The sequence below is a fragment of the Peromyscus californicus genome, unplaced genomic scaffold (genome assembly GCF_007827085.1).
Source record: "Peromyscus californicus insignis strain IS unplaced genomic scaffold, ASM782708v3 Scaffold_8__1_contigs__length_139910024, whole genome shotgun sequence".
In the NCBI taxonomy this organism is placed as follows: domain Eukaryota; kingdom Metazoa; phylum Chordata; class Mammalia; order Rodentia; family Cricetidae; genus Peromyscus; species Peromyscus californicus.
The window spans coordinates 127,609,102-127,632,859 of record NW_026294606.1 but is presented as its reverse complement, the minus strand read 5'-3'; the positions used below and the strand labels follow the sequence as shown (position 1 = coordinate 127,632,859).

General features: G+C 50.2%; 1 protein-coding gene across 12 annotated transcripts in view; it reads left to right on the top strand.

Moving 5' to 3' along the window:
* Positions 1-23,758, top strand: part of Cacna1a (calcium voltage-gated channel subunit alpha1 A) — a 230,576-nt gene that overhangs the window by 194,534 nt on the left and 12,284 nt on the right. For 10 of the 12 annotated variants that reach the window (XM_052726797.1, XM_052726793.1, XM_052726790.1 and 7 more), the window contains 7 exons: positions 1,045-1,161; positions 1,409-1,474; positions 1,576-1,691; positions 8,068-8,218; positions 8,779-8,906; positions 12,593-12,689; positions 14,834-14,939. In XM_052726797.1, the coding sequence (XP_052582757.1) occupies positions 1,045-1,161; positions 1,409-1,474; positions 1,576-1,691; positions 8,068-8,218; positions 8,779-8,906; positions 12,593-12,689; positions 14,834-14,939 (781 nt within the window). Of the gene's footprint in view, positions 1-1,044; positions 1,162-1,408; positions 1,475-1,575; positions 1,692-8,067; positions 8,219-8,778; positions 8,907-11,695; positions 11,793-12,592; positions 12,690-14,833; positions 14,940-23,758 lie in introns of all 12 variants that reach the window. The other 2 variants (XM_052726789.1, XM_052726786.1) reach the window with 1 other exon arrangement.

Here is a 23,758-nt window from a genome sequence, read left to right as displayed (position 1 = left end):
AGGCCGCAGAGGCAGCGACTAGACCTGGGTTTGGAGGACAGGAAGGGTCCACCTAGGGAAGTCCTGGGGCCAAGGATAGCTTCATCTCCCCACCCCCAGCACTGGCCCCTTGGTGGGCCCTGGGCTGATCAGAGCTCACTCGCCCCGGGAGCTGAGACCTTCCTGCTTCCCGCAGGCCTGGTCCCGAGACACCACCCAGCCCCAGAAGCTGAGAAGCCATCCCTGAGAGGGGGGAAAAGGGCCCCTAATGCATCTTCTCCGACTCAGCGGGCAGCGAGGACTCACCCTGCAGCCGAACAGCCCCAGCTCCCTCCCGTCCTCCCCATTCCCGCTCGCCAAGGGGGTAAGAAAAGATGCCCTTCCGCTTCTCCCCATTGGCTCCAGCCGCTGCACCTCTGGGCCGTGGGGTGAGGTCAGGGCGGGCAGGAGCGGGTGGGCAGCTCGGCAGGGCAGGGCAGGGCAGGGTGCCCGGTGAGTCCCAGGACAGATGCATTTCTGGCCCGAGCGTAACATGCCCTCGGAACCGCACTTCCCCCTAGGCCTGCGTGTGCTGGCGCCCTTCCCCCACCCGGCCCGTGTCTGTGCTTCGTACTCTTGTGCTGGGTACTGCAACTTGACCGCTTGTGTCCTATCGTCTCAGTGCATTTGGTTGTTGGGAGAAATAAAAACCATCTCGATTTTTTTCCTGATTGGATGATTCGGATGTATTATTTTCTTTTCCGTGCTCTTTTGTTATTTTCTCCCCGACCCTGTTCCTTCCTCCTGCCCCCCCCTTTCCCCACTTGTGAGTGGACCTGGCTGGGTGGGCTTAAGCTTTTGAGTTGATATCTCTTCCTTCCCCGCCCGCCCTCCCCCACCCCACTTTTTTTAAGTTCCCCTCTGCTCTATTGCATTAACGGTGCTTTCTCTCCTCTCCCTCCTTATTTGGGGTGTGGCTTGCTTTTTTTCCTATTGGTTGGCTTCGTGTAGGGGCCTCTGTGAGTGTTGACTACTCTAAACTCCGCAGGGGGGGTGGATGGTCATCTCTCTTCCTCATCTCCTCAGAATAACTTCATCAACCTGAGCTTTCTCCGCCTCTTCCGTGCCGCCCGACTCATCAAACTCCTCCGGCAGGGTTACACCATCCGCATTCTCCTCTGGACCTTCGTGCAGTCCTTCAAGGTGAGCCGAAGTCTCTGCTGCTGCTGCTGCTGCTGCTGCTGGTCCAGGCCAGAGCAGACGCCCTAGCTCTGGGCGAAATGGGGAAACCAAGCCAAAAGAGGTTAATGCGCGACCCTGTCTAACGTCTGCACCCAGTGTCTGCAGAACTCTGAGGGCCTCGTTCCAGACCCCGACCACCTGACCCAGTGCGGGCAGCTCAGGGCAAGAGCTGCCTGGCACCCCTCCTCATTGCCCTCCTTCCCTCCAGGCCCTACCATATGTCTGTCTGCTGATCGCCATGCTCTTCTTCATCTATGCCATCATCGGGATGCAGGTGATCCCGCACCCTTGGGGTACCAGGGCTGCGGGAGGGGGGCCTGCCTCAGAGGGAGCCAGGGCCCCTGTGGCTGCCCCAGTCACCCTTCAACTCTCCAGGTGTTTGGCAACATCGGCATTGATGGGGAAGACGAGGACAGCGACGAGGATGAGTTCCAAATTACTGAGCACAATAATTTCCGGACCTTCTTCCAGGCGCTCATGCTTCTCTTCCGGTGAGGGGGTGGGGGTCGTGCTTCTTTTGGGGTTGGGTTTGAACCTGTCTTCATCCTGTGTGTTCATTACTCTTCTGACTGAGGAATGGTCCCTCTGACTCTTAGAGTTGGGCTGAACTTAAGTCTGCCCAGCTCTCCTCCTCTTCCCACTAGCGCTGGGGACAAGGACCCTGGCAGGGTAGAAGCATAGAAGGAATATTCCTGCTGTTACCTAGTCGAAGCCTCCTGACCAGCTTTTGAGATGGGAGTACTTGTGACACCCTGTCTTACCGATGTTAGAAACAAGAAATAATCTGTGTCCCACAAAAGAATACGCTAACAAAACAAGACAGTCCTTTTTGTGAAAAGCATGCAACAAGACCCAACTGGTCTAGCAAGCATATCAGACCCACGGTCGCTCCTGTCTCGTCCTTGACAGAGGTCGTGACTGTTCCATCCCATTGGTGGCAACTCTACTTCACAAGCTGGTGCAGAGGAGGCAAGGAAGCTTGATGAAACATGAGTCCTCACTGGGCTAACTTCCTTCCACAGAAAACCAAAAACGTTTCTCACAATTCCCCCTTTGTTACACTCCTCTCTCAACTTAGCCAACAAATATCGACCATTTGGAATTTCTGGTAAAGTAAACCATTGTTATACCAAGTTATGGCTTAAGTGTGGTTCACAGTAAGCCCACCTTCCTATAGAAAGGTCCCTTCCCCAACTGATGGACCTGGCCCAGCTAGAGTACGAGGTTTTCACCCTAGATGGGAAGTTTTCTCTTGACCAGGAGATTTGCCTCAACAGACATTCCCTGCGTTGTTTTAGTCAGGGTTCTATTGCTGCAGTGAAGCACCAGGATCAAAAGCAAGTTGGGGAGGAAAGGGTTTATTTGGCTTACACTTCCACATTATAGTCCATAATTGAAGGAAGCAGGACAGAAATTCAAGCAGAGCAGGAACCTGGAGGCAGGAGTTGATGCAGAGGCCATGGAGGGGTGCTGCTTACTGGCTTACTCAGTGACTTGCTCAGCCTGCTTTATTATAGAACCCAGGACCACCAGCCCAGGGGTGGCACCACCCACAGTGGACTGGCTCCTCCCACTTTGATCACTAATTAAGAAAAAGCCTAACAGCTGGATCTTATGGAGGCATTTTCTCAATGGAGGTTCAGCTGAAGTGTGCGTGTCAGGTTGACTTAAGACCAGCCAGGGCGGGCTATCTGGTCTCTGATAAGGATGGGACTGCTAAGAAGCACGGGGATGTTATTGGCTTTTAGCCAAGAAAGAATCTGTTTACTCTGGGGGTCTTTTCATCGTAAACTACCTAGACAGTTCAGTCTGCCTCCTGTTCCTATCACCACCTGAAGAGGTGACCCTGCATGATGTTGGGAATTTGTGGCAACAACCAATGTGACTCCTGCCAGCTGAATTGGGGTATCAAGTGTGGTAGTTTTGAGTTACCCCTCCAGAGGAAAGGAAGCCTGACAGGTTCACGGAAAGAGCAGGAGGAGGTTAGGTGAAGGAGGAGCAGATGCAAGAGGGGTTAGCCTAGGCAGGGAGCCAGGAGAGCCAGAAGACATGCCCCTTAGGATCTTTGGATAGGCTCAAGGGAGCATCCGGCTACTAGGCTCCTCCTCCATTTTCCTTTGGCCTTCATGGCCTGATTCAACAGTGATGAACTTAGGACCTATTTTCAGGCACTATGATAGCTGTTGGGTTGGTTAGAATCAGTGTGAGGTCCCTTCCAGATGGCTCTAGAGAGAGAAAGAGAAGAATTTTGAATTTCTAGTTAAAAAAAAATAAAATAGGCTTATCTCTCTTGACTGCGAGTAGCCCTTCAGTGAGCCAAAGTCTGAAGTCTTAAATCTGAGCCAACACTCAGGAGGCAAAGGCAGGTGGATCTCTGAGTTCAAGGCCAGCCTGGTCTACAAAGTAAGTTCCAGGACAGCCAGGACTACACAAAGAAACATTGTCTTGGGAAAAAAAAAAACCTGGGCTGGAGAGATGTCTTGGTAGTTAAGAACACCAGCTGTTCTTCCAGAGGACCTGGGTTCAGTTCCTGGCTCCCATATGGGAGCTCACAATTGTCTGTAACTCCAGTTCCTGGAGATCTGACACTCTCACACAGACATACATGCAGTATGTCAAACACGAATGCACATAAAAATAAAATAAAGTAAAAATAATAGATCTTTTATTTTTTTGGTTTTTCGAGACAGGGTTTCTCTGTGTAGCTTTGCACCTTTCCTGGAACTCACTTGGTAGTCCAGGCTGGCCTCGAACTCACAGAGATCCGCCTGGCTCTGCCTCCCGAGTGCTGGGATTAAAGGCGTGCGCCACCACCGTTAAAGGCTAGGCTCACAACCAAAAATAGATCATTTTAAACAACCAAAAGATCAGAGTAGCATTTGTTTGTTTAAAACAGGGTCTCATTATGTAGCTTTGCTGTCCTGGAACTCACTCTGTTAGACCAGGCTGGCCTTGAACTCACAGAGATCCACCTGCCTCTGCCTCCTGAGTGCTGGGATTAAAGGTGTGCGCCACCACTGCCCAGCACAAAGTCTGGGAAGTCCAACCCCTTGGACTTTTGAGGAAACACCAATCACTGGTGTTCTGTTACATGTTCTTGCTGGGCAGTTAAGACCAAGCAGATGGCCAAAATCAATCACTTCCTTTGGTTTGGGTTTTGGTTTCTCCTGTCAAGCAGAGTTGAGAGTCTGGTCCTCAGGGGTCACTCCTTGGGCTTGAGAGGAACCTCTGACTCCATCTATTCCAGCACAAGTCTAAGGCTCACCATGGCTTTACTCCATCCTCTGCTCCTCCTCCTCTATAGGCTGGACACTGGTTAGAGTTCACTTAGTGGGTCTCCATGGCCTCCCTGAACAAGAGAACAGGTGACTCCCCATAGTTACAGGACATTTTTAGAGAAGCCCCACAGTGCCCTGGGATCTAGTTGACCTTGGAGAGAAAGGAGGGAATACTGTCTTTTTAATCCCTCTGCCCACAGCAGTACAGGCCTCCAAGTATGGTCATTGAACACTGAGAAGGTCAGCTACAGCAGTCAAGTATTTTAACTACTGTGTTTGCCTAGACAAAAACAAAACACTCTTACAAGAAACATGGGTTAGACATAACACTCTTACAAGAAACATGGATTGGACATACATGTTTGCCCTTTAACCCAGTCCTTGCACTCATCAAGAGCGGGTCAATAACACCATTCATTTAAACAGACATTTAACATCCATGTATTGAACCTTGACTCTAGAAATGATAATGTCATATGCATAATCTCTAAGTCTCATCTTTTACAAACTTTGAATGACTTCAGACCTTCATAATGTGCATAGACTTCCTGGTTTTCTTTTTCATTCTAGAAACATCCAGTCATCTTAATCTTCATGCATAAACCATTCTTTATTAAAGCTATTTCCATTTTTTGTATCCTTGTAACATTTTCTTTTACTCATCAGTTTTCTTTCTTAACACCATGAGACCTGATATTATCATTAACAAGATAAATTTACCACCTGTTGTGACACTTTTTCTCTTCAGGTCCTAAAGTCCTTATGACAAACTGAAGTTTACCTGGGGCCTTACTTACAAGTGCATGTCTGAGGGGCTCTGACAGGAGTGTGGGTGACCTGAAGCCACACTGGAAAGTCTTCCCTCAGTGTGGACAGTGGCTTCCCCACAGTGCAGCCTGCTCTCTCCAGTCTTCCCGCCTTTATGTTTTAGCTCCTCCTCAAGACCTCTGCCATGAGGGCAGAACCGCACTCAGCCAGCTGGGAGAGGGGCTGGGTGCTCAGTGAGGGTCCAGTGACCCCCACCACACCCTCCTCTTACCAGTAGTAACAGGTCCAGCTGTGATGATCTTTTTAAAGATTTGTTTATTTAATTCTTCATGTGTACACATGCACCTCTGCATATGTATGTATGTACGTACACCACATGCATGCCAGAGACCTCAGAGATCAGAAGGTGTCAGGGCCTCAGAACTACAGTTACTGTAAGCTGCCGTGTGGGTACTGGGGACACTGGTGTCCTGTAGGAACAACAATCCCTTATTTTTTTTTAGTTATTTTTTGAGATTATAACATAATCACATCATTCCCCGCTTCCCTTTCCTCCCTCCAAGCCTCCCCATACTCTTTTAAACGTATGGCCTCTTTTTTCATTAATTTTTCAATAACATCCCTATGTTCCTAAATACAGGAGTACATCCTGCTCAGTCTATACAGTGTTATTTGTGTGTCTGCAGGGCTGACCCTTTGGTATTAGATAACCAGTTGCTGTGCTCTTCCTGAGGAAGATGACGTCTCCTGCTCAGCATTCCTCAGTTGCCTGTAGTTCTCTGCATAGGGTAGAAGCCTTGTGGGCTCCCTCCCACCTGGCCTGCACCACCCCCAGTACCTGTCTGGTATGGTTGTCCATCTCTGCAGCCCCTGTGGCACAGCTGGTCTTAGGAGGAAGGCAGTTGTTTGCCTTAGAGGAGAGTGTGCTGTGCACCACCACACTCAAAGAGGAAAGCCCGATCTAAACTACACACACAGGGTAGTGTGAAAATAACATCAATAACCTTATGGGCCTGGTGGTCCCCACTTTTAATCCCAACACTCCAGAGGCAGGTGGATCTTGTGAGTTCAAGGCCAGCCTGGTTTATATAGCAAGTTCCAGGACAGCTAGGGCTACATAGTCTTGCAAAATAAAAAATAAATAAATAATAACATTACCATGTAGACATTTAGACATTGATAACAAGATCTATAAGCTCCAAGGTAAGTCTTACAGAAAACACAAGACAGTCAGGTATTGTTTTATAGCTTGTACATCGGGAGGATGACCAGCAGAGCCATGCTTCAGGCTTTGAATGACAGAGACATAGTAAAACATCATCAAACTGATGTTTGTAACGTACTGAGCTAAGGAGGCCTTGTGAGAAAATGACACTGGAGTCACTGTGAAGTTTGGTTGGTTTCGTTTTGGGTTTTTGTTTGTTTGTTTTATTTTGAGTTTTTTTGTTTTTTGTGGTGTTTTTTTTTTTTTAAGCCAGCAGGTCCTCTCTATCCTCAGTTTGACCTGATTATTTTCCATTCCTGTCCTTATCTCAACGCCCATCCCTAAGGAGGAAATTTCTTGAATCTAAACTGAGTCCCTTGGAGGCCCTGCGGGTACAACTCTTGTTCACTCTCACAAGTGTCCTGAACACCAGCTGTAATGTGCAGCTTTCCTGGGCCCTTTCCTGCATTGCTGAGAAACTTTCCATCCTCGGAGCCTTTCCAGCCCAGTTTACCTGAGACCCTGGGAGCACCACAACGTGTCAGGGGACGTGTCTTCCAGGGAAGAGTCTGAACACTCTCCCAGATGGGCTTGAAGTTCAAAACAAGCCCCTGAATTATTAGAAACAAAGAGTAACCTCCATGTTCCGTGAAGGGACACACCAAAAAAAAAAAAATTCTTTTTGTAAAACGTACAGGCCCAAACCCAAATCAGTCTAGCAAGCACACAGGACCAAGATGACTTCCGACTTTATCCCTGACATAGGTTGTGACTGCATCTTATCCCATTGGTGGGAGTTCGAGGCCAGCCTGGGCTACAGAGTGAGTTCCAGGACAGTCAGGGCTACACAGAGAAACCCTGTCTCAAAAACCAAACAAAACAAAAAGTTCAGAGAGAGTGGGAAACAGGGTGTGCTGGTGCTCATCCACAGTGCCAGCACACGGGAAGAGGCAAAAGGACTGGCAGTGTGAGGCCAGCCTAGGCTACCTAGTGAGACCCTATGAGAGATACAGATCCTGAGAAGGACATCTAAGCAAAAACTATAGCCAGTGCAAATACCCTGAGGCAGGAGCATGGCTGATATGCTTGAAGACAGGGAAGAGCCTGGCGAGCAACCCGGAGACGGGGCACTGAGGATGGACATGTGGAGCGAGGAAAGTCTGGGAGTCACACAGATCCCCCGATGGCCACCATCAGCCCTCCCACAGCCCCACTGGGTCCCCTGCACTTCCCTTCTCATCTTTCTGACACTTGTCACATGGTATCGTGTGTGGCTGTGGCGCCTCTGCCACGGCACACATGTGTAGCGCAGAGGACAGCTTGTGGAAGTCAGTTCTCCCCTTTACTGTGTGGGTCCCAGGGATCAAACCCTGGTGGTCGGGCCTTGTGACAAGAACCTGTCTGTGCTCACTGAGCCCTTCCCATGGACTTTGAAGGCACAACTGGGTCGAGCAGAGAGAGCCCTGTGAGCACTCAAGGGGATGGTCCCCTGAGACTTGGGCCCATGACTGGCCAGCCCAGAGGCTCAGTCCGTACCCTGGTAGGGAGGCAGTGGTGTCCATTTGGGGCCGGAGCCCAGGTCACAGGTCACGGGTCACTGATGCTGCCTATCCTCAGGAGCGCCACAGGAGAAGCGTGGCACAACATCATGCTCTCCTGTCTCAGTGGGAAGCCGTGTGATAAGAACTCTGGGATCCTCACAGCCGACTGTGGCAATGAGTTTGCATACTTCTACTTCGTCTCCTTCATCTTCCTTTGCTCGTTTCTGGTGAGTTTGCACAGGTGGAGGGCCATGTCCTCAGCCCTGCCCTTGACTCCAGTACGTGAATCTCTGTTAGACTGTGACTGGGGTAGAAGACTCGCTTCCTCCCTGCTACTGACAAATTGTCTCCCCCATGGTGACAACTGGATGGGTGGCTGTGGGTCTATGCACTGTAAAGGAACACCCCGGCTCCTCTACTCTGAGCCATAGCAGACACTCCCTCCTGCAGAGGCCCAGGGCCTTCCCAACTGGAACTGGACCCCAGTGAAAACTTGAATTCAGCTCTGGTGGGTAGATTTGCACATAGCAGGCTCTGGCTTTGGCCCCGGGCTCACATAGCGCACCGTGCCTCCACTGTGCCTCTCTCTTGGGCTTTGCCTCTGGGTGTGTCTGTCTGTCCATCTCTCTCCCCTTTGCCAGGCTTCCACTCTCACTGGCCTTTTGAGTGGGTATCTTTTGTGTCTGTGCCATTTATGTGTGCGCCCTTTCTTTCCCTTGGGTCTGTGTGCCCCTTGCCCCTCCCCCATGGTCTCCTCTCTACTCCCATTGGCCCCCTTGGCCCCCAGATGCTGAATCTCTTCGTTGCTGTCATAATGGACAACTTCGAGTACCTCACCCGAGATTCCTCCATCCTGGGCCCCCACCACCTGGATGAGTACGTGCGTGTCTGGGCCGAGTATGACCCTGCTGCCTGGTAAGGAGGATCACAAATCTTCTGGCTGTGTTGCTAACCTCCTCCTGAAACTGGGACAGGAACTAAGTCAGGTCTCGGGTGTGGGACATTGGAACCTCAGGAGTGAGGAGTCCAGGGTGGGAATCATGACTTTCACACTACCTCAGGCTGAGTGCAAGCCACCCCTTGTCCAAGCCCCAGCCTTTCTCAATGAACATGGTCAACTATGGAGATTTTCAAGGTTCCCTGGCCTCCACAACTCTCCACAACCTGGTCTCTTACGGTGAGGCCTCCAGCTGGTAACCTACATTAAGAACCTCTGGCCTCCATTCACCTGGGAGTGTAGAGGCAGCCCTGGCCCACCTTGGCACATGCCCCAGTGTTAGAGTGGCAGCATTCAGTTCAAAATTTAAAGTAGGCTGGACATTGTGGCACATGTGGGTAATCCCAACACTCAAAAGGCTGAGGCAAGAGAATCAGAAGTGCAGGGCTAGCCTGGGCTACAATTGACCTTGTTTCAAAAACAAAATAAGCCAGGCATGGTGGCACACACCTTTAATACCAGCAAACAGGAGGCAGAGGCAGGCAGATCTCAAGGCCAGCCTGGTCTATAGAAAGAGTTTCAGGACAGCCAGGTCTATTACACAGAGAAACCCTGTTTCAAAAAACCAAAAACAAATAAGGAAAATCCAAATAATAATAATAATAATAATAATAATAATAATAATAAAGCTTACAAAAGAGCCAGGTAGAGTGGTGCACACCTGTAATCCCAGCTTTTAGGAGACTGAGGCAGGAGGACCAGGAGTTCGAGGTCTATTACCTTACTTCAAATATAATTTTAGGGCTAGCAAATGACTCAGTGTATAAAGGCACTTGCTGCCTAGTCTGACTAAGTTCAATCCCCAGGATCCACCCATATGGTGAAAAGCAGCTCCCACAAGTTATTCTCTCTCTCACCTACACACACACACACACACACAAGGCTGGGAGATGGATGGATTAAGACCATGTGCTGCTCTTGCAAAGAACCCGGGTTCAGGTCTCAGCCTGGTCTGTATAGTGAGTTTCAGGACAGTCAAGGTCACATGGTGAGACCCTGTCTAAAAAAAAAAAAAAAAAAGCCAGAAGGTGAACAAATAAGCCTTTTTAAAAATAAAATTAGGGGTTGGGGATTAGCTCAGTGGTAGAGCGCATGCCTAGCAAGCGCAAGGCCCTGGGTTTGGTCCTCAGCTCTGGAAAAAAAGAAAAGGAAAAAAAAATTTAAAAAATAAAATTAAGCCGGGCGGTGGTGGCGCACGCCTTTAATCCCAGCACTTGGGAGGCAGAGCCAGGCGGATCTCTGTGAGTTCGAGGCCAGCCTGGGCTACCAAGTGAGTTCCAAGAAAGGCACAAAGCTACACAGAGAAACCCTGTCTCGAAAAACCAAAAAAAAAAAAAAAAAAAAAAAAAAAAAAAAAAAAAAAAAAATTAAAAAGTGGGGCTGAGGCTGGAGAGATGACTCAGAGGTTAAGAGCACTGGCTGGGGGCTGGTGAGATGACTCAGTGGTTAGGAGCACTGAATGTTCTTCCAGAGGTCCTGAGTTCAATTCCCAGCAACCACATGGTGGCTCACAACCATCCGTAATGATGCCCTCTTCTGGCCCGCAGGGACACATGCAGGCAGAACACTGTATATATAAATAAATAAAAACAATAAATAAATTTTTAAAAAAAATCTACCTTAAAAAAAAAAGAATGAGATCAAAAGATATTTAAAAAAAAAAAAGTAGGACTGGAGAGGTGGCTCAGTGGTCAAGGGCACGAGTTGCCCTTGCAGAGGACCCAGGTTCAATTCCCGGAACCCAACATGGCAGCTCACAACTGTCTTTAACTCCAGCTCCAGGGGATTTTATGCCCTCTTCTGGCTTCTGTGGACACCCACACACAGGTACATAAGTAAATAATAAATACTTTTATTAAAATAAAAACTGTCAAGGTCTAAGAACGTGGCTCTTGCCTAGCATATTTGAGGCCCTTGGTTCCATCTCCCACACCTTGAAAAATAAATTAAAAACTTAGAGACGCTCACACAGGAAAGCAGGGAGGCAGGTGCATCCTACCGATGATAGCAAGGCTGAGTCTCCCTGTTGCACAGAGACACCCCCCCCCCCCCAGCGCACCCTCTGCTGGCAAACAGGAGATCACAGGGCATCTTAGACTACATGGAGTGTCCTGAGGCACCTCTGGGGCAGCAGAACAAGGATTCTAGTTCCTTCTGGACCCAGGACTGAAGGAGCACCCCTGGGACTCTTAGTGGTCTGTGCTCTGCTTCTTTCAGCCTCAGCCCTGAAAAATAGGCCCACAAGCAAATGCAGAGAGCTGTCTGTCTCCCCCATGACTGCAGCCCCCAGAGAAGCCCTCCTTGAGTCGGAGAGGCCGGGGCAAGGCATGTGACTGGGGCTGGTTTGGGGGCCTGTTTAACTCTTCCTTTTTGATTTAGGTCACTGCACTGGGATGCTGTCCCTTCCACTAGGCCACATACCCACCCACACCAGTGTAGCCACTGTAGGTGGCAAAGGAGGCAGATGCAGAGGACTCCCGAGTGGAGAGGCCACAGCCTAGAACCTGCAGCACCCCATCAGAGTCTCCCTGAGGGCGGGGGGTGCACAAGTGTCTCTGAATGTGTCAGACCGTTTACTTGTCCCAGAGCCCTACTCCTTCAAGTCAGGAGGCCTCAGCCTCGTCATCCCGGTCCCACTGTGTGCTTGGGGAGTCCTTTTCATGGTGACCAACCCAGGACCTCCACTAACCCTCTCTTCTCCTTTCAGCGGCCGCATTCACTATAAGGACATGTACAGTTTATTGCGAGTAATATCGCCCCCTCTCGGCTTAGGCAAGAAATGTCCTCATAGGGTTGCTTGCAAGGTTTGATTTCCACTAAAACCTGCTAGCATCGATTGAATGAGTGTGGCTTGGGGTCTTCCATATATATATTTCATATATATATATATATTTCTCAAAAACAGAGCCATCTCTCTCTTGCATTACACTAGCAAACTGTTAGCCTCCAGAATGCGGCCATGCAGACTCCACGAAGCATGGGACATACCTCTGTTCCCTCCGAACATCTGTGCTTGCTCTTAGCTGAAGCTGCCCATCCCGTGGTCTCAATGACACCCCCAAATCAGACGCATCCCTTGGGGGAGTTGTAATTTTGCATTCCCTACCCCCACTCTCTCCTCCACCACTCCCTGCCTCCTGAAGCCTCCAGCCCCACTCCCCACCCCCATGCTCTGCCCTAGCTCCTCTTCCTCACCCAGGCCCCCTCAGAGACCAGCCTCAGCCAAGCCAGAGTAGCCGGCCCTGGAAGGACCGGTAAAGCTCTCCAGCTCACACCACCTGAGCCAGCCTGGAGCCCAAGTGGGGTCTGACTGCTTCTCTCTTCTCTCTCTCTCTCTGCCTGCTTGTAAGCAGTGAAATAATCATTTTTAATTACCTTTTCTTCCATTTTTCTCCTCTTTTCCATTTATTTGAAATATCTATTTTATCGTTCTCTGCCTCTTTCTCTATTTTTTCGGCTCGTGTGGTTTTTTTGGTTTTTGGTTTTTTTGGTTTTTTTCTTCTTTTTTTTTTTTCTTTTTCCGTTTCTTCTCCACCTCCCCCCCCTTTTGGTTCTCTGCCCCACCCCCCACCCCCGTCCTGTTTTTTGTTTCTGGTGCTGCCAGGGGTCGCATGCCTTACCCGGACATGTATCAGATGCTGAGACACATGTCCCCACCCCTGGGTCTGGGGAAGAAGTGCCCGGCCAGAGTGGCTTACAAGGTAGTCTATCTTTGCCAACACCGATGTCCCAGAGCTGGGGACTTTTCGGTGGTGACCACAACACCCAGCGAGTCTTCTGCCGACATCCTCTTCTTTTTTCTTTTTTTCTTTTCTCGAGTAACTGAGTCATGAGCATCCCTTGACTCTCAGCAGCGCACTGTGTCCTTTCTGATGAGTGTCTAAGTGTTTTGAGACTCCATTATGGCCAATAAGCCACGGGGAGGGGGAGGGAGCGCTCCAGTCCCCTAGCATCCATATGACCCACCCTGGGGAGCCAAATTGTACGTCTCTGCCCATCCAGAAACACATAGCCCCAGGCCCAGGGCAGACTGTTTTGTGCCTTGAGCCCTTAAACCCTGGCCTCTCCACACACATCTGAAGCTGACCTCTGACTTAGGGCCCGGGAGATCTGACACCTCCCACAGCTGAGTCCCCCATCCTCCCCTTGCCCTGGAGATGTCTCCCCAGCGCCTGAACCATGCCACCCATCTACCCAAGATGCCCCAACATGCCTCTCCACTCCATTGTTTCAGAGCAAGCAGGAGGGCTGCCGCTGCCCCCACCTGATCGTGGTGCACCAATCAGGCCTTGCACGCTGCCTTGGAGGGATCTGGGGGTGGGTGGGGGTGTATGCCAGCTGAGGGAGCGAGGAGACTGCTGCTCCTCTAAACTTCTGTCCTGGAATCTCCCCCGGCCCTGGAGGACATCTGCTCCCTCAGTTCATCCTCAAGGTGGCCAGGGATGACCTTCAAACCCCATGCCCCAGAAGTGACTCCATATCCTGACCTTCCCATCCATCTTGGTTCCTCTCCTTTCAGTACTGTTCCAAGCCTGTGTGGCTGCTCCTCATCCCTCTCAGATTTCAATCTCTTCCCACAAGCATCCCTCCTGTCCCTCCCCAACCTGATGTCTGTATAAAGCCACCATGGCTCCCTAAGGCACCTTTGTGCACATTTTAAATAGCATGTTTTCTACAGAACACTTTGTCTGCTGGGAAACTGTGTTACAGAGAAGACACTTTCCCACTATGCAGCAAAAGCTGTCGACATATTGAACCCAGTACAGTGCACACCTGCTCAGCTGTACACAGCGCCTCATTTATGTCTATCTACTGCCTCCCTCCCTGCCGGACCCCAGCATCCCACTTCCTACTCTGTTCTTGGTTTACTGTCTCCCTGCTGTCTGTGAATCCCCTGGTGAAACCCAGATTTGACCTTAACACCCTCTCAAGCCCATGGCACATCAAAGCCCAACATTCCCCTTGCCCAAGCCGCAGAGCAGGCAGAACCGCTGCCTGGAACACAGAATTCCTTCCCTGGGCCTCAGGAATGCCCCTTGTCCCTTCTCCCTGCTACTGCACAGACAGCCATGATCTGGCGAGCCCCGAAAGTCACTTCCCACGGAGCTATGAATGAGTCTCGAGATTCCGTCTGCATGTGCCCGTTTGTGCCGCTCTGTGTAGGCCTCGCTGCATGTCCACAAGGGGCCTGCGTGGGGAGGTGCCTGCCGCTTCTGAGGATGGAATGCTGCGGCTGGGTGCCCATCATCTGCCCATTCTGGGCCGAGCAGGGGGTGGGGGCGGGGAGCGGCGGCTGTGGCCGTGGATCCCACCGCGAGGCTGCTGCACGCACATGCTGCTGACATCCGCCTTCTGCTCTTTCTCTTTGGGGGACGTGAAAGGGAGCCTTTGAGAAGAACTCTGGTGCAGGGCAAGAATCTGGGGCGACAGCTCTGAGCCCCTAGACCTCAGGTCCCGAAGGCGAGATTTAAAACAGAAAAAACAGCTTGGGCTGGGTGGGAGTGGTGGCAGGCCCTGGCATCCCAGCCACTCAGGAAACCAAGGCACGAGGATTGCCATGAGTTCATGAGGACAGCCTGTGCTATCAGCAAGACCCTGTCTTCAAAACAAGGGGGGCGGGGCGAGGTGGAGTCAGCAGTGTGGAAAGCCCTGATTTCCTTCGTTGGTCCATGCTGGGGAGAGCGGGGCGTGGGTCTGAAAAATTCCGTGCTGGCATAGGTGACCACAGGGGAGTTGCCCCAGCTTTAGAGTTCTTCCTGGGGCTCCCTGGGTCGGGTGAATTTGGCTTGCACGATGCTGCTGGTAGGGCCCAAGAATGACTGCCCTCACCTGGGGTTTTCTGTAGAGACTCCTGCGGATGGACCTGCCTGTAGCAGATGACAACACAGTGCACTTCAACTCCACCCTCATGGCTCTGATCCGAACAGCCCTGGATATCAAGATTGCCAAGGGTAAGGCAAGCTGTAGACTTGAGGGCCTTGAAGCAGGGGCAGCAGAGATTCCCACTCCTGCTGGGTGGTCGGAGGCGCCACCGTGTCCTTCTCTTCATTCTTGGGCCCGTGTAAACATTCACCCTCCAAGGGGATGCAGCCCTTACAGAGGAGAGCCGCTCCCCCAGTCCAGTCTTTGAAGTAGGTAGCACAATGAGTTGTGTGGACTCAGGGGAAAGGAACCCTGGGCTGAGACCAGCCTGTGTGCAAAAGCCCTGAGAAGTAGGAATAGGTGAAGCAAGGGGTAGGAACCACACGGGGTCCTGCTGAGCTGACTTGGCCTTTGAGTAAGGAGACACCCCCAGGATCAGAGAGAAGAGGTAGGATCTGACCCAGATCACATGGGAGTGATGTCTTGAGTCTACGGAGACAACCCGGTGGGAAGAGGTAGGTTGAGAGCCTGTGTTAATCTGACTGTCGTGAACTGGCGGCCGGGCGGGGCTTATAAAGAAGAGGGAGGCAGGCTGGCCAGACGGCTCCGGAAGTAAAAGCGTTTGCCGCAAACGAGACTGACCTGAATTCAGTTGCTAAGACTTGTTTCCTCCCTTCCCTATGTGCGTTGTGGCATACACAACCTGCCCCTCCCCCGCACACACACACACACACACACACACACACACACACACACACGAATAAAAGTAATTCTAAGACATCTCTGAGAGTTCTGACGGCTCACAAGATACCCCATCATCAAAGTTTTCAGCACAGAGAGCTCGGTAACATCAGAGCCTCCTTTCTAGGCTCTGCAACGTTTTCCTTTGAAACAGAATTTTGTCTATTGAGAGGTTGAAAAGAGAGTGGAGAGGGTGAGAAGGAGGGGACAGTGTGGGCAGCCGAGGAAAGTTGGGACTCCTCGGGCTCCATCTTCGTTTTACCCACAACCTCTGGCCTTTATTTCTCACTGTCTGACATTTCTCTCCCTCTCTCCCTCTCTCTCTCTTTTTTTTTTTTTTTGGTTTTTCGAGACAGGGTTTCTCTGTGTAGCTTTGTGCCTTTCCTGGAACTCACAGAGATCCACCTGGCTCTGCCACCCTCCCGAGTTCTGGGATTGAAGGCATGCGCCACCACCGCCCGGCTCCTCTTTTTTTTTAATGATTTATTTTATTTTTAAAACATCTTAAAAAGATTTACTTATTTTTATTTTATGTGTATGAATCTTTGCTAGAATATTGGCCTGTGTACCACATGTGTACCTGGTGTCCAAGGAGGCCAAAAGCAGAAGTCAGATGCCCAGGAACTAGAGTTACAGGCAGTTGTGAATTGCCCAATATAGGTGCTGAGAACTGAAAGCTGGTCTTTTGCAGGAGCAGTAAGTGTTGTGTGATATTTTGATCACATTCTGACTCTCCCAAGACTGTCAATAAAATTTACTTTGAATCAGAGAGCAGAGCTAGCTATTAGCTGACCAAAATTAACCATAGAGATTTTGGAGGACTTAGAACAGATAGACAGGAAGTAGTAGGGTGGGGCTTCAAGAAGGTCTCCGCTTTTTTGGATAGAGGGATGAGAGCGAAAGGAGGTTGCTTCTCTGATCACTGAAGTTCTTACCCTGATTTGTCCTTCCCAAGTTTTTATTGGTAAAGAATAATTAGATAAACACATCTTCTGGCACCCAACATGGGGCACCATTTGTTGACAGACTTTTCTGTTCTTCCTGCCAGCTCCCAAATCACTACACAGAGACTTATTGTTAATTATGAAAGCTCAGCCCGTAGCTTAGGCTTGTTTCTAACTAACTAGCTCATAACTTAAATTAACCCTTTTTTGTTAATTTGTGTGCTGCCATGTGGCTCAGTGCATCAAGTGAGTGCGATAACCACTGGGCCATCTCTCCAGCTCTCTCCCCATTTTATTTCTTCTTGAAATTTCCAACATTTTATACTAGTAGAATTTTTCTTTTTTTTTTTCTTTTCATTGATTTTGTTTGTTTGTTTGTTTGTTTTTCGAGACAGGGTTTCTCTGTGTAGCCCTGGCTGTCCTGGAACTCACTTCGTAGACCAGGCTGGCCTTGAACTCACAGAGATCTGCCTGCCTCTGCCTCCTGAGTGCTGGGATTTTTTTTCTTTTCTTTTCTTTTCTTCCTTCCTTCCTTCCTTCCTTCCTTCCTTCCTTCCTTCCTTCCTTCCTTCCTTCCTTCCTTCCTCTGCAGCCCTAGCTGGCCTGGAGCTTGTTATTGTACACCAAGCTAGCTTAACTCATGGAGATCCAGTTGCCTCTGATTCATGAGTGCTAGCATTAAAGACATGGCTACCATGTCCAGCTGGATTTATTTTGAATCAGGTTTTGGTTGTTTGATTGTTTGATTGGTTGGTTGGTTGTGACTGGGTCTCTATGTAGCTCTGGCTATCTTGGAACTTACTATGTCTGTGAGACCACAGTCTGGACTCAAGTCACAGAGATACGCCTGCCTCAGCCTCTGAGTACTGGGATTAAAGGTGTGGCCACCATGCCCTGCTGAGAGTGTCGTCCTTGGATGGGAGTAGTAGTCTCTGTCTAAGGCCAGCTCTCCCACTATGTCTTAAGTTCATCCTGCATACTGACAGTAATATGAAGGGCAAGGCACTGGGTGATCACCTCCAAGGTATATTCACAACCAACACCGTAAGATTCCTTCCAAGCCAGAAATGCATGTGTTGTCTTGGGCTCTCCTATGAGGCCACTGCCCATTGTGGGAAGTTCTGCCACACTTCCACCCTGCAGGTTTTCCTTGGGGAAACCCATGGCTATCCTCTGTGACGTTGGCACAATCAGGCTCTCAGATGCTGTCTAAACTGAAAGAGGCCATGAGAAAAGGGGGCAGGGCTGGTGAAGGCTCTGACCTTGTGGTGCAGATACTCGGGAAACTACTTGGACACAGTGGGTGATGGCCTTGTTGCTGCCCCTGTTGCTGTGGAAACGACCCAGCAGAAGGAACTTGGGAGAGAAGGGTTTTTTTCTGGTTCACAGTTTCAGAGGGATGCAGTTCAGCGTGGCAGGGAGACATGGCCTTAGGAGCAGGAGACTGACTGATCACATATATCCACACCCAGGAAGCTGAGGAGTACAGGGACTCACCCTCAGCAGCTCACCTTCTCTAAGAGGGTCAACTCGGAAAAAGTCCCACAACCCTCCCAAACAGCCCTACCAATTGGTGACGAAGTGTCCAGACACATGGGGGATGTTTCATATTCACACCACAGCTGAGAATATCCAACAACCCCGTCATAAAACCAGTGGATGGGACAGGCGGTGGTGATGCACACCTTTAATCCCAGCACTCAGGAGGCAGAGGCAGGTGGATCTCTGTGAGTTCGAGTCCAGCCTGGTCTACAGAGTGAGTTAGTTCCAGGACAGCCAGGGCTGTTACATGGAGAAACCTTGTCTGGGGGGCGGGGGCACCCATGAACGGAGCTGGAGCGATGACCAGCCTTAGGAGCACTGGCTCTCCTGGAGATCAGGTTTCAGTTCCCAGCACTCACAGTAACTCCTAACTGTCTGTGACCCAAGTCACAGGGGACTGCAGTGCCCCTCTCTGGCCACACGTGGTATATAGACATAGCTGGAGGCAAAATATCCATGTACACAAATAAAATCTAGAGTAAACGAAAGAGCGTAAATGACAGAGGTTTTACCTGGTAATCACAAGGACCTCAGATCAGATACAGAGGTGAGTGATAAGTGGCCACACCAGGGACTAAGGAAAGCCCTAGATAATTTAGGCCATTGATCTGCAGCATTCCCACTCTCCACAGTCTTGTCAGTGTATAACTCTTTGGTAGAAGAAGTACAGCATTTCCAGAAAACTGCAGGTCACAGGGGACACACTGCATCCTAACCCACACCGTCGCAAGTCCAAGTGAAGACAGGTGGGCAGCTTAGACTGGGGGGCCTGGAGTGTTCACTCTGAACGCCTGAGAACTGAGCTGACAGGGTGCCTCCCAGGTGGATGTGGGTTGTGAGGGAGAGAGAATCCCGAGGCACCCTCAGACTTGAGGCCTGAGCTGCTAAATGATGGAATGGTTGCCTCAGACAGGAGACAGACAGGGCAGGTTGAGACCAAAGGCTGGAGGCCAGCAAGGAAGCAGGCGCTCGACTTCCTGATGAATGAGTGGGAGCCCAGACCTCAAGCCTGTTACCCCAGCTCCTTGGCAGACTGAGGCAGGAGGATCACAAGTCCAGGACTAGCCTCGGCTACAGGACAGCCTTTACCAGCTTGGTCAGTTTAATGAGACACTGAAAATAAGAGAACTGGGTATAGTTCAGTGATAGCTTTCAGCATGTTCAAGACCCTGAGTCCCATCCCTAGGGAACGGAAAAAAAATGAACACCTTTCCCCTAGACACAGCCCAAGGTTCCTTCCATCACTTCAGGAGACGAAAAAGGCGACTAGGGAGAAGGCTTGAGACTCTGAGACAGAGTGGGCTCCTTAAAAATTGCCGTAATCCCAGCAGAGGCAGAGACAAGCAGATCTCTGTGAGTGAGTTCGAGGCCAGCCAGGACTACACAGAGAAACCCTGTGTCCAAAAAAACCAAGCAAACAAAATCATACAAAATAGAATAGTCAGCCAGGTGTGCTAGCACTCACCTATGGTCTCAGTGCTTAGGGAGTGAGACGGGAAGCCCCTGGGTTCAAGGCCAGCCTGGGCTAGAGAGAAAAAAAATTGTGTTAGGAGGAGAGAGACTAGGACTTCAGGAGCAATGAGAGGAAGGCAGGAAGAGGAGAGAGCCCATGTCTGGCACCCAGGGGTTCTAGATCTTACTAGAACACCCAGGGGTTCTAGATCTTACTAGAACTGGTCGGTCTTACTCAGTAGGCAGCTGGTTTCATGTCACTGTTTAGGACCCAGGTTCTTCCCACATCACTACTGCTTCCTCAGCCAAGGAAGCAGAACGGGGTGTTTGTTCTTGTAGTGTTAACTAGGACAGTCACATCCTACAGACTCCAAGTCAGTACTCTGAACCTTGACCTCAACCTCTGTGACTTCAGTCATTGTATCAGCTAGCTGTACCACACACAAAAGCAAGTTTCGTGCCTTAAACACAAGCATTGTGGCAGGGGAGATGGGTCCGTGGATAAAAGCATTTGCCGTGCAAACATAAGGACCTGAAAATCTGCATGCACACACACATGCACAGACGCACGAGCGCGTGCACACACGCACACATGCACACGCACTCACACTCACGCACACACACACAGAACGATAACAAAACGTGCGGCACTACTGCTGTGTCATAGCACCTGCGTTAGCAGGCAGATTCGGGCGTAAGGAGTTCCCCGGTGCCTGCCTTGGGGAGATCTCTACCAGGGTCCAGGACAGATGCTACAAGCGGCTGAGGATGCTAATCTGGGGGATGTGGAATGAATCTAAGCACAGAGTTGTTTAGTCCATTCACTTCATTCTTCTAAGTCAATCCTATCTACACAGCTTCAGCCCCATCCTCACATTCATCTCCTCTCCGTGCCACTTTTCCCGTCCTCATAGTTTTAGTAAGCTCCTATGCTTTTGACCTGATCTTCGTCCTCTGTTCCTTTGTCCTCCATCTATCCTTCCTGGCTCCTTACCCCTCGCCCTGATAAACCCCACAAGAGATCTGCTTTACCCTCTACAGAATCTCTGTCTTCTCCTCTCTCAGGCCATGTGGTTCTGTGTCTGCCTCTGGAATTCTGCTCCAGTCCCTTACTGCCCCTGGTTATGTAAAAAGCCCTCTTGTCCTCAGCCAATCTCTCTGTCATGCCCCTAGGCCTGAAGGAAGGGGATGGTCTGAGCTTCCTTTGCACAAGAAGCAAAGCTATGCATCTGCAGCCTGCTTGTCTCCTAGGCTCAGCGGGGGAGTCAGTTACCTAGATGTTCAGCAGATCTAGGAAGCTTAGCTGTTTGCCAAATGGTCTACAGTATTTGGGCACACAAGAATCTCATAGCAGAAGACAGCTGAAATATTAAAAACTGGATAACACCAAATAGTTCATAATAAATGGCTTCCTTCTAGAAAAATGCCTTGAAATATCTAGGTATAGCTTTATTTTTTTCAAAGATTTATTATGTATACAGCATGTATGACCAGAAGGGGGCGCCAGATCTCATTAGGTGGTTGTGAGCCACCATGTGGTTGCTGGGAATTGAACTCAGGACCTCTGGAAGAGCAGTCAGTGCTCTTAACCGCTGAGCCATCTCTCCAGCCCCTAGGTATAGCTTTAATATCCAGTTGAATTTCTATAATATATTCTTGTGGCCCCACAAGACAGGCAGATCCCAAAAACCAAAAACCATGAGCTTTAGGCTCAAGAGAGACCCTGTCGCAAGAGAGTAGACAAACAGCAACTAGAGAAGGGCACCAGGAGTCCTGCTCTGGCCTCTGCATGTACTTGTGCACGGAGCACACACCCCACCCCTGTGCACGGAGCACACACCCCACCCCTGTGCACGGAGCACACATTCCACCCTGTGCACGGAGCACACACCCCACCCCTGTGCATAGAGCACACACCCCACCCCTGTGCATAGAGCACACACCCCACCCCTGTGCACTGAGCACACACCCCACCCGTGTGCACGGAGCACACACCCCACACCTGTGCACAGAGCACACACCCCACACCTGTGCACAGAGCACACACTCCACACAAGAGCTAAAGGCTAACGACCTGAGTTTGACCCCTGGGATCCACGTGGTGGAGAAAGAGAAGGACTCCGACAGTTTCCTCTGACCTCCACACGAGCCCACACTGGTGCACACACAAATAAATGAATAGAATCGATTTGATTGAGGCTCAGCCTGTATTAAATAAAACATAGCATTTTTTAAAACTTAGCACTAGCACAGGCAGGCTACATGGCTGTAAGCTCAGTGTCCCACCGGCCAGTCAAGGAGTCAAGCAGGCCGGGCTCTTTTCTGAAGGCTGCAGGGAGAATCCATTTCCAGCTCTGTCTACTCTATCGACACATGACATTGTTTGGTCTGACCACGGTGAAGCTGAGGGGAAGACGGGAAGGCCGCTAGGGTGTGGTGGCCTACCTATGGCTTCTAAGCCATCCATGGCTCCATAATAACTCTATCAAAGTGCAAACACACACACAAACAAACAACTTTAATAGGTCTGGAGAGATGGCTCAGCAGTTAAGGGCACTTGCTGCTCTTGCAGAGGACCTGGGTTTGGTTCAAACCTCTAACTCCAGTTCCAGGTGATCTGACACCCTCTTCTGGTCTGCACAGGTACCAGAAATGCCTGTACATGGTACACATACATATGTACAAGCAAGTTATACACACAAAAATAAATAAAATCTTTCTTAAAAAAAAAAAAAAAGCCAGGCATGGTAGTGTATAGTATGTCTTTAGTCCTAGCACATGGGCGGCAGAGGCAAGTGGGTCTTGTGAGTTCAAGGGCATTCTGGTGTATATATAGCAAGTTCCAGGCCAACCAGGGCTACATAGTGAGACCCTCTTAAAAAATAAAAATAAAATGTAAAGAGATAGTAGGTCCCTCAGTATGCCTCTTTTTTTTTTTTTTTTCCCACCTCCTTTGGTTTTTCGAGACAGGGTTCCTCTGTGTAGCCATGACTGTCCTGGAACTCACTCTGTATACCGGGCTGGCCTCAAACTCACAGAAATTCACCTGCTTCTGCCTCCTGAGTGCTGGGATTTAAAGGCGTGTGCCACCACCACCCAGCTTTTTTCTTTTGTTTTTTTAAAAGTGTTTGCTTTTCTATTTGGCTTATTTTATTTATTTTATGTGCATGAGTATTTTGCTTGCATGTACCGTTACCACCTGCTTGCAGAGGTCAGAAGAGGACATCAGAGCCCCTGGCACTGGAGTTGCAGATGGTTAGCTGCCATGTGGGTGCAGGAATTGAACCTGGGTCTTCTGCAAGAGCAATAACTCCAGCCCTCAGCTGGCTTCCTTATACAGCCCAGGACCACCTGCCTGGGGAACTCTTCTGCCCACAGTAGGTTGAGCCCTCAGTGAACAGTCAAAACAATCCCCACAGACATGCACCAGGCCCATCGGATCTCTCTTCTCAGGTGACTCTAGCAAGGCTGAGCCAAATTGACAATTGAAGCTAACGATGGAGGACCAGGCAGATGTGTCAGTCCCAATGAAGGCTGTCACTGTAACAGTCCCGAGGTTTCTGTGGTTCAAACCAAAATGGGTCATTTCCCTGCTGTCTACCTCCTGTTTTGTGGACTTAAAGATAGGCCTGAGGAAGCTAGGTGCCATGGCGCATGGCAATACCAGCGCTGCAGCGGCTAGGGCAGGATTATGAGTTCCAGGCCAGCCTGGCTATTTAGTGGGAGCTGCCTCAAAACACCAAAGAAAGGATGGGCTTGGAAAAGACTGTCTGGCCCCACTGTCACCAGCCTTGGGTGACAAAGTGAAGGGATGCATGGAGGACCCCCATACTGTTAGTGAGTCCTCCAAGTGGCAGGTCACTGTGCTCATACCCCTGTCTTGAAGGACCACAATCCTGCTGTCCCAGCCTGGAGCCCCAGTGGCCCCCATGAGTGGGATGAGGAGCTAGAAACGTGTTACAACAAAAGTCACACTGCGAGCAGGGGAAGCAGGGTGCAGAGGACTGGTAGCCTCTGTCAGGTGTATCCGGTGTGTCACGGCGGCCCGGGCTCCTGTCCCAGGTCACTGGGTTTCTTCTCTGTGGTCCGTTACTAATGACATGCCCCAAACTAGATATGGTTTACTCTGGAGGCAGAGACAGGTGAATGACAGGCAAGGTTCACCTCTGACCTCCGCATGCATGCCCACACATAAACACGCACACTCACGTACTCTGTGTGTGTGTGTG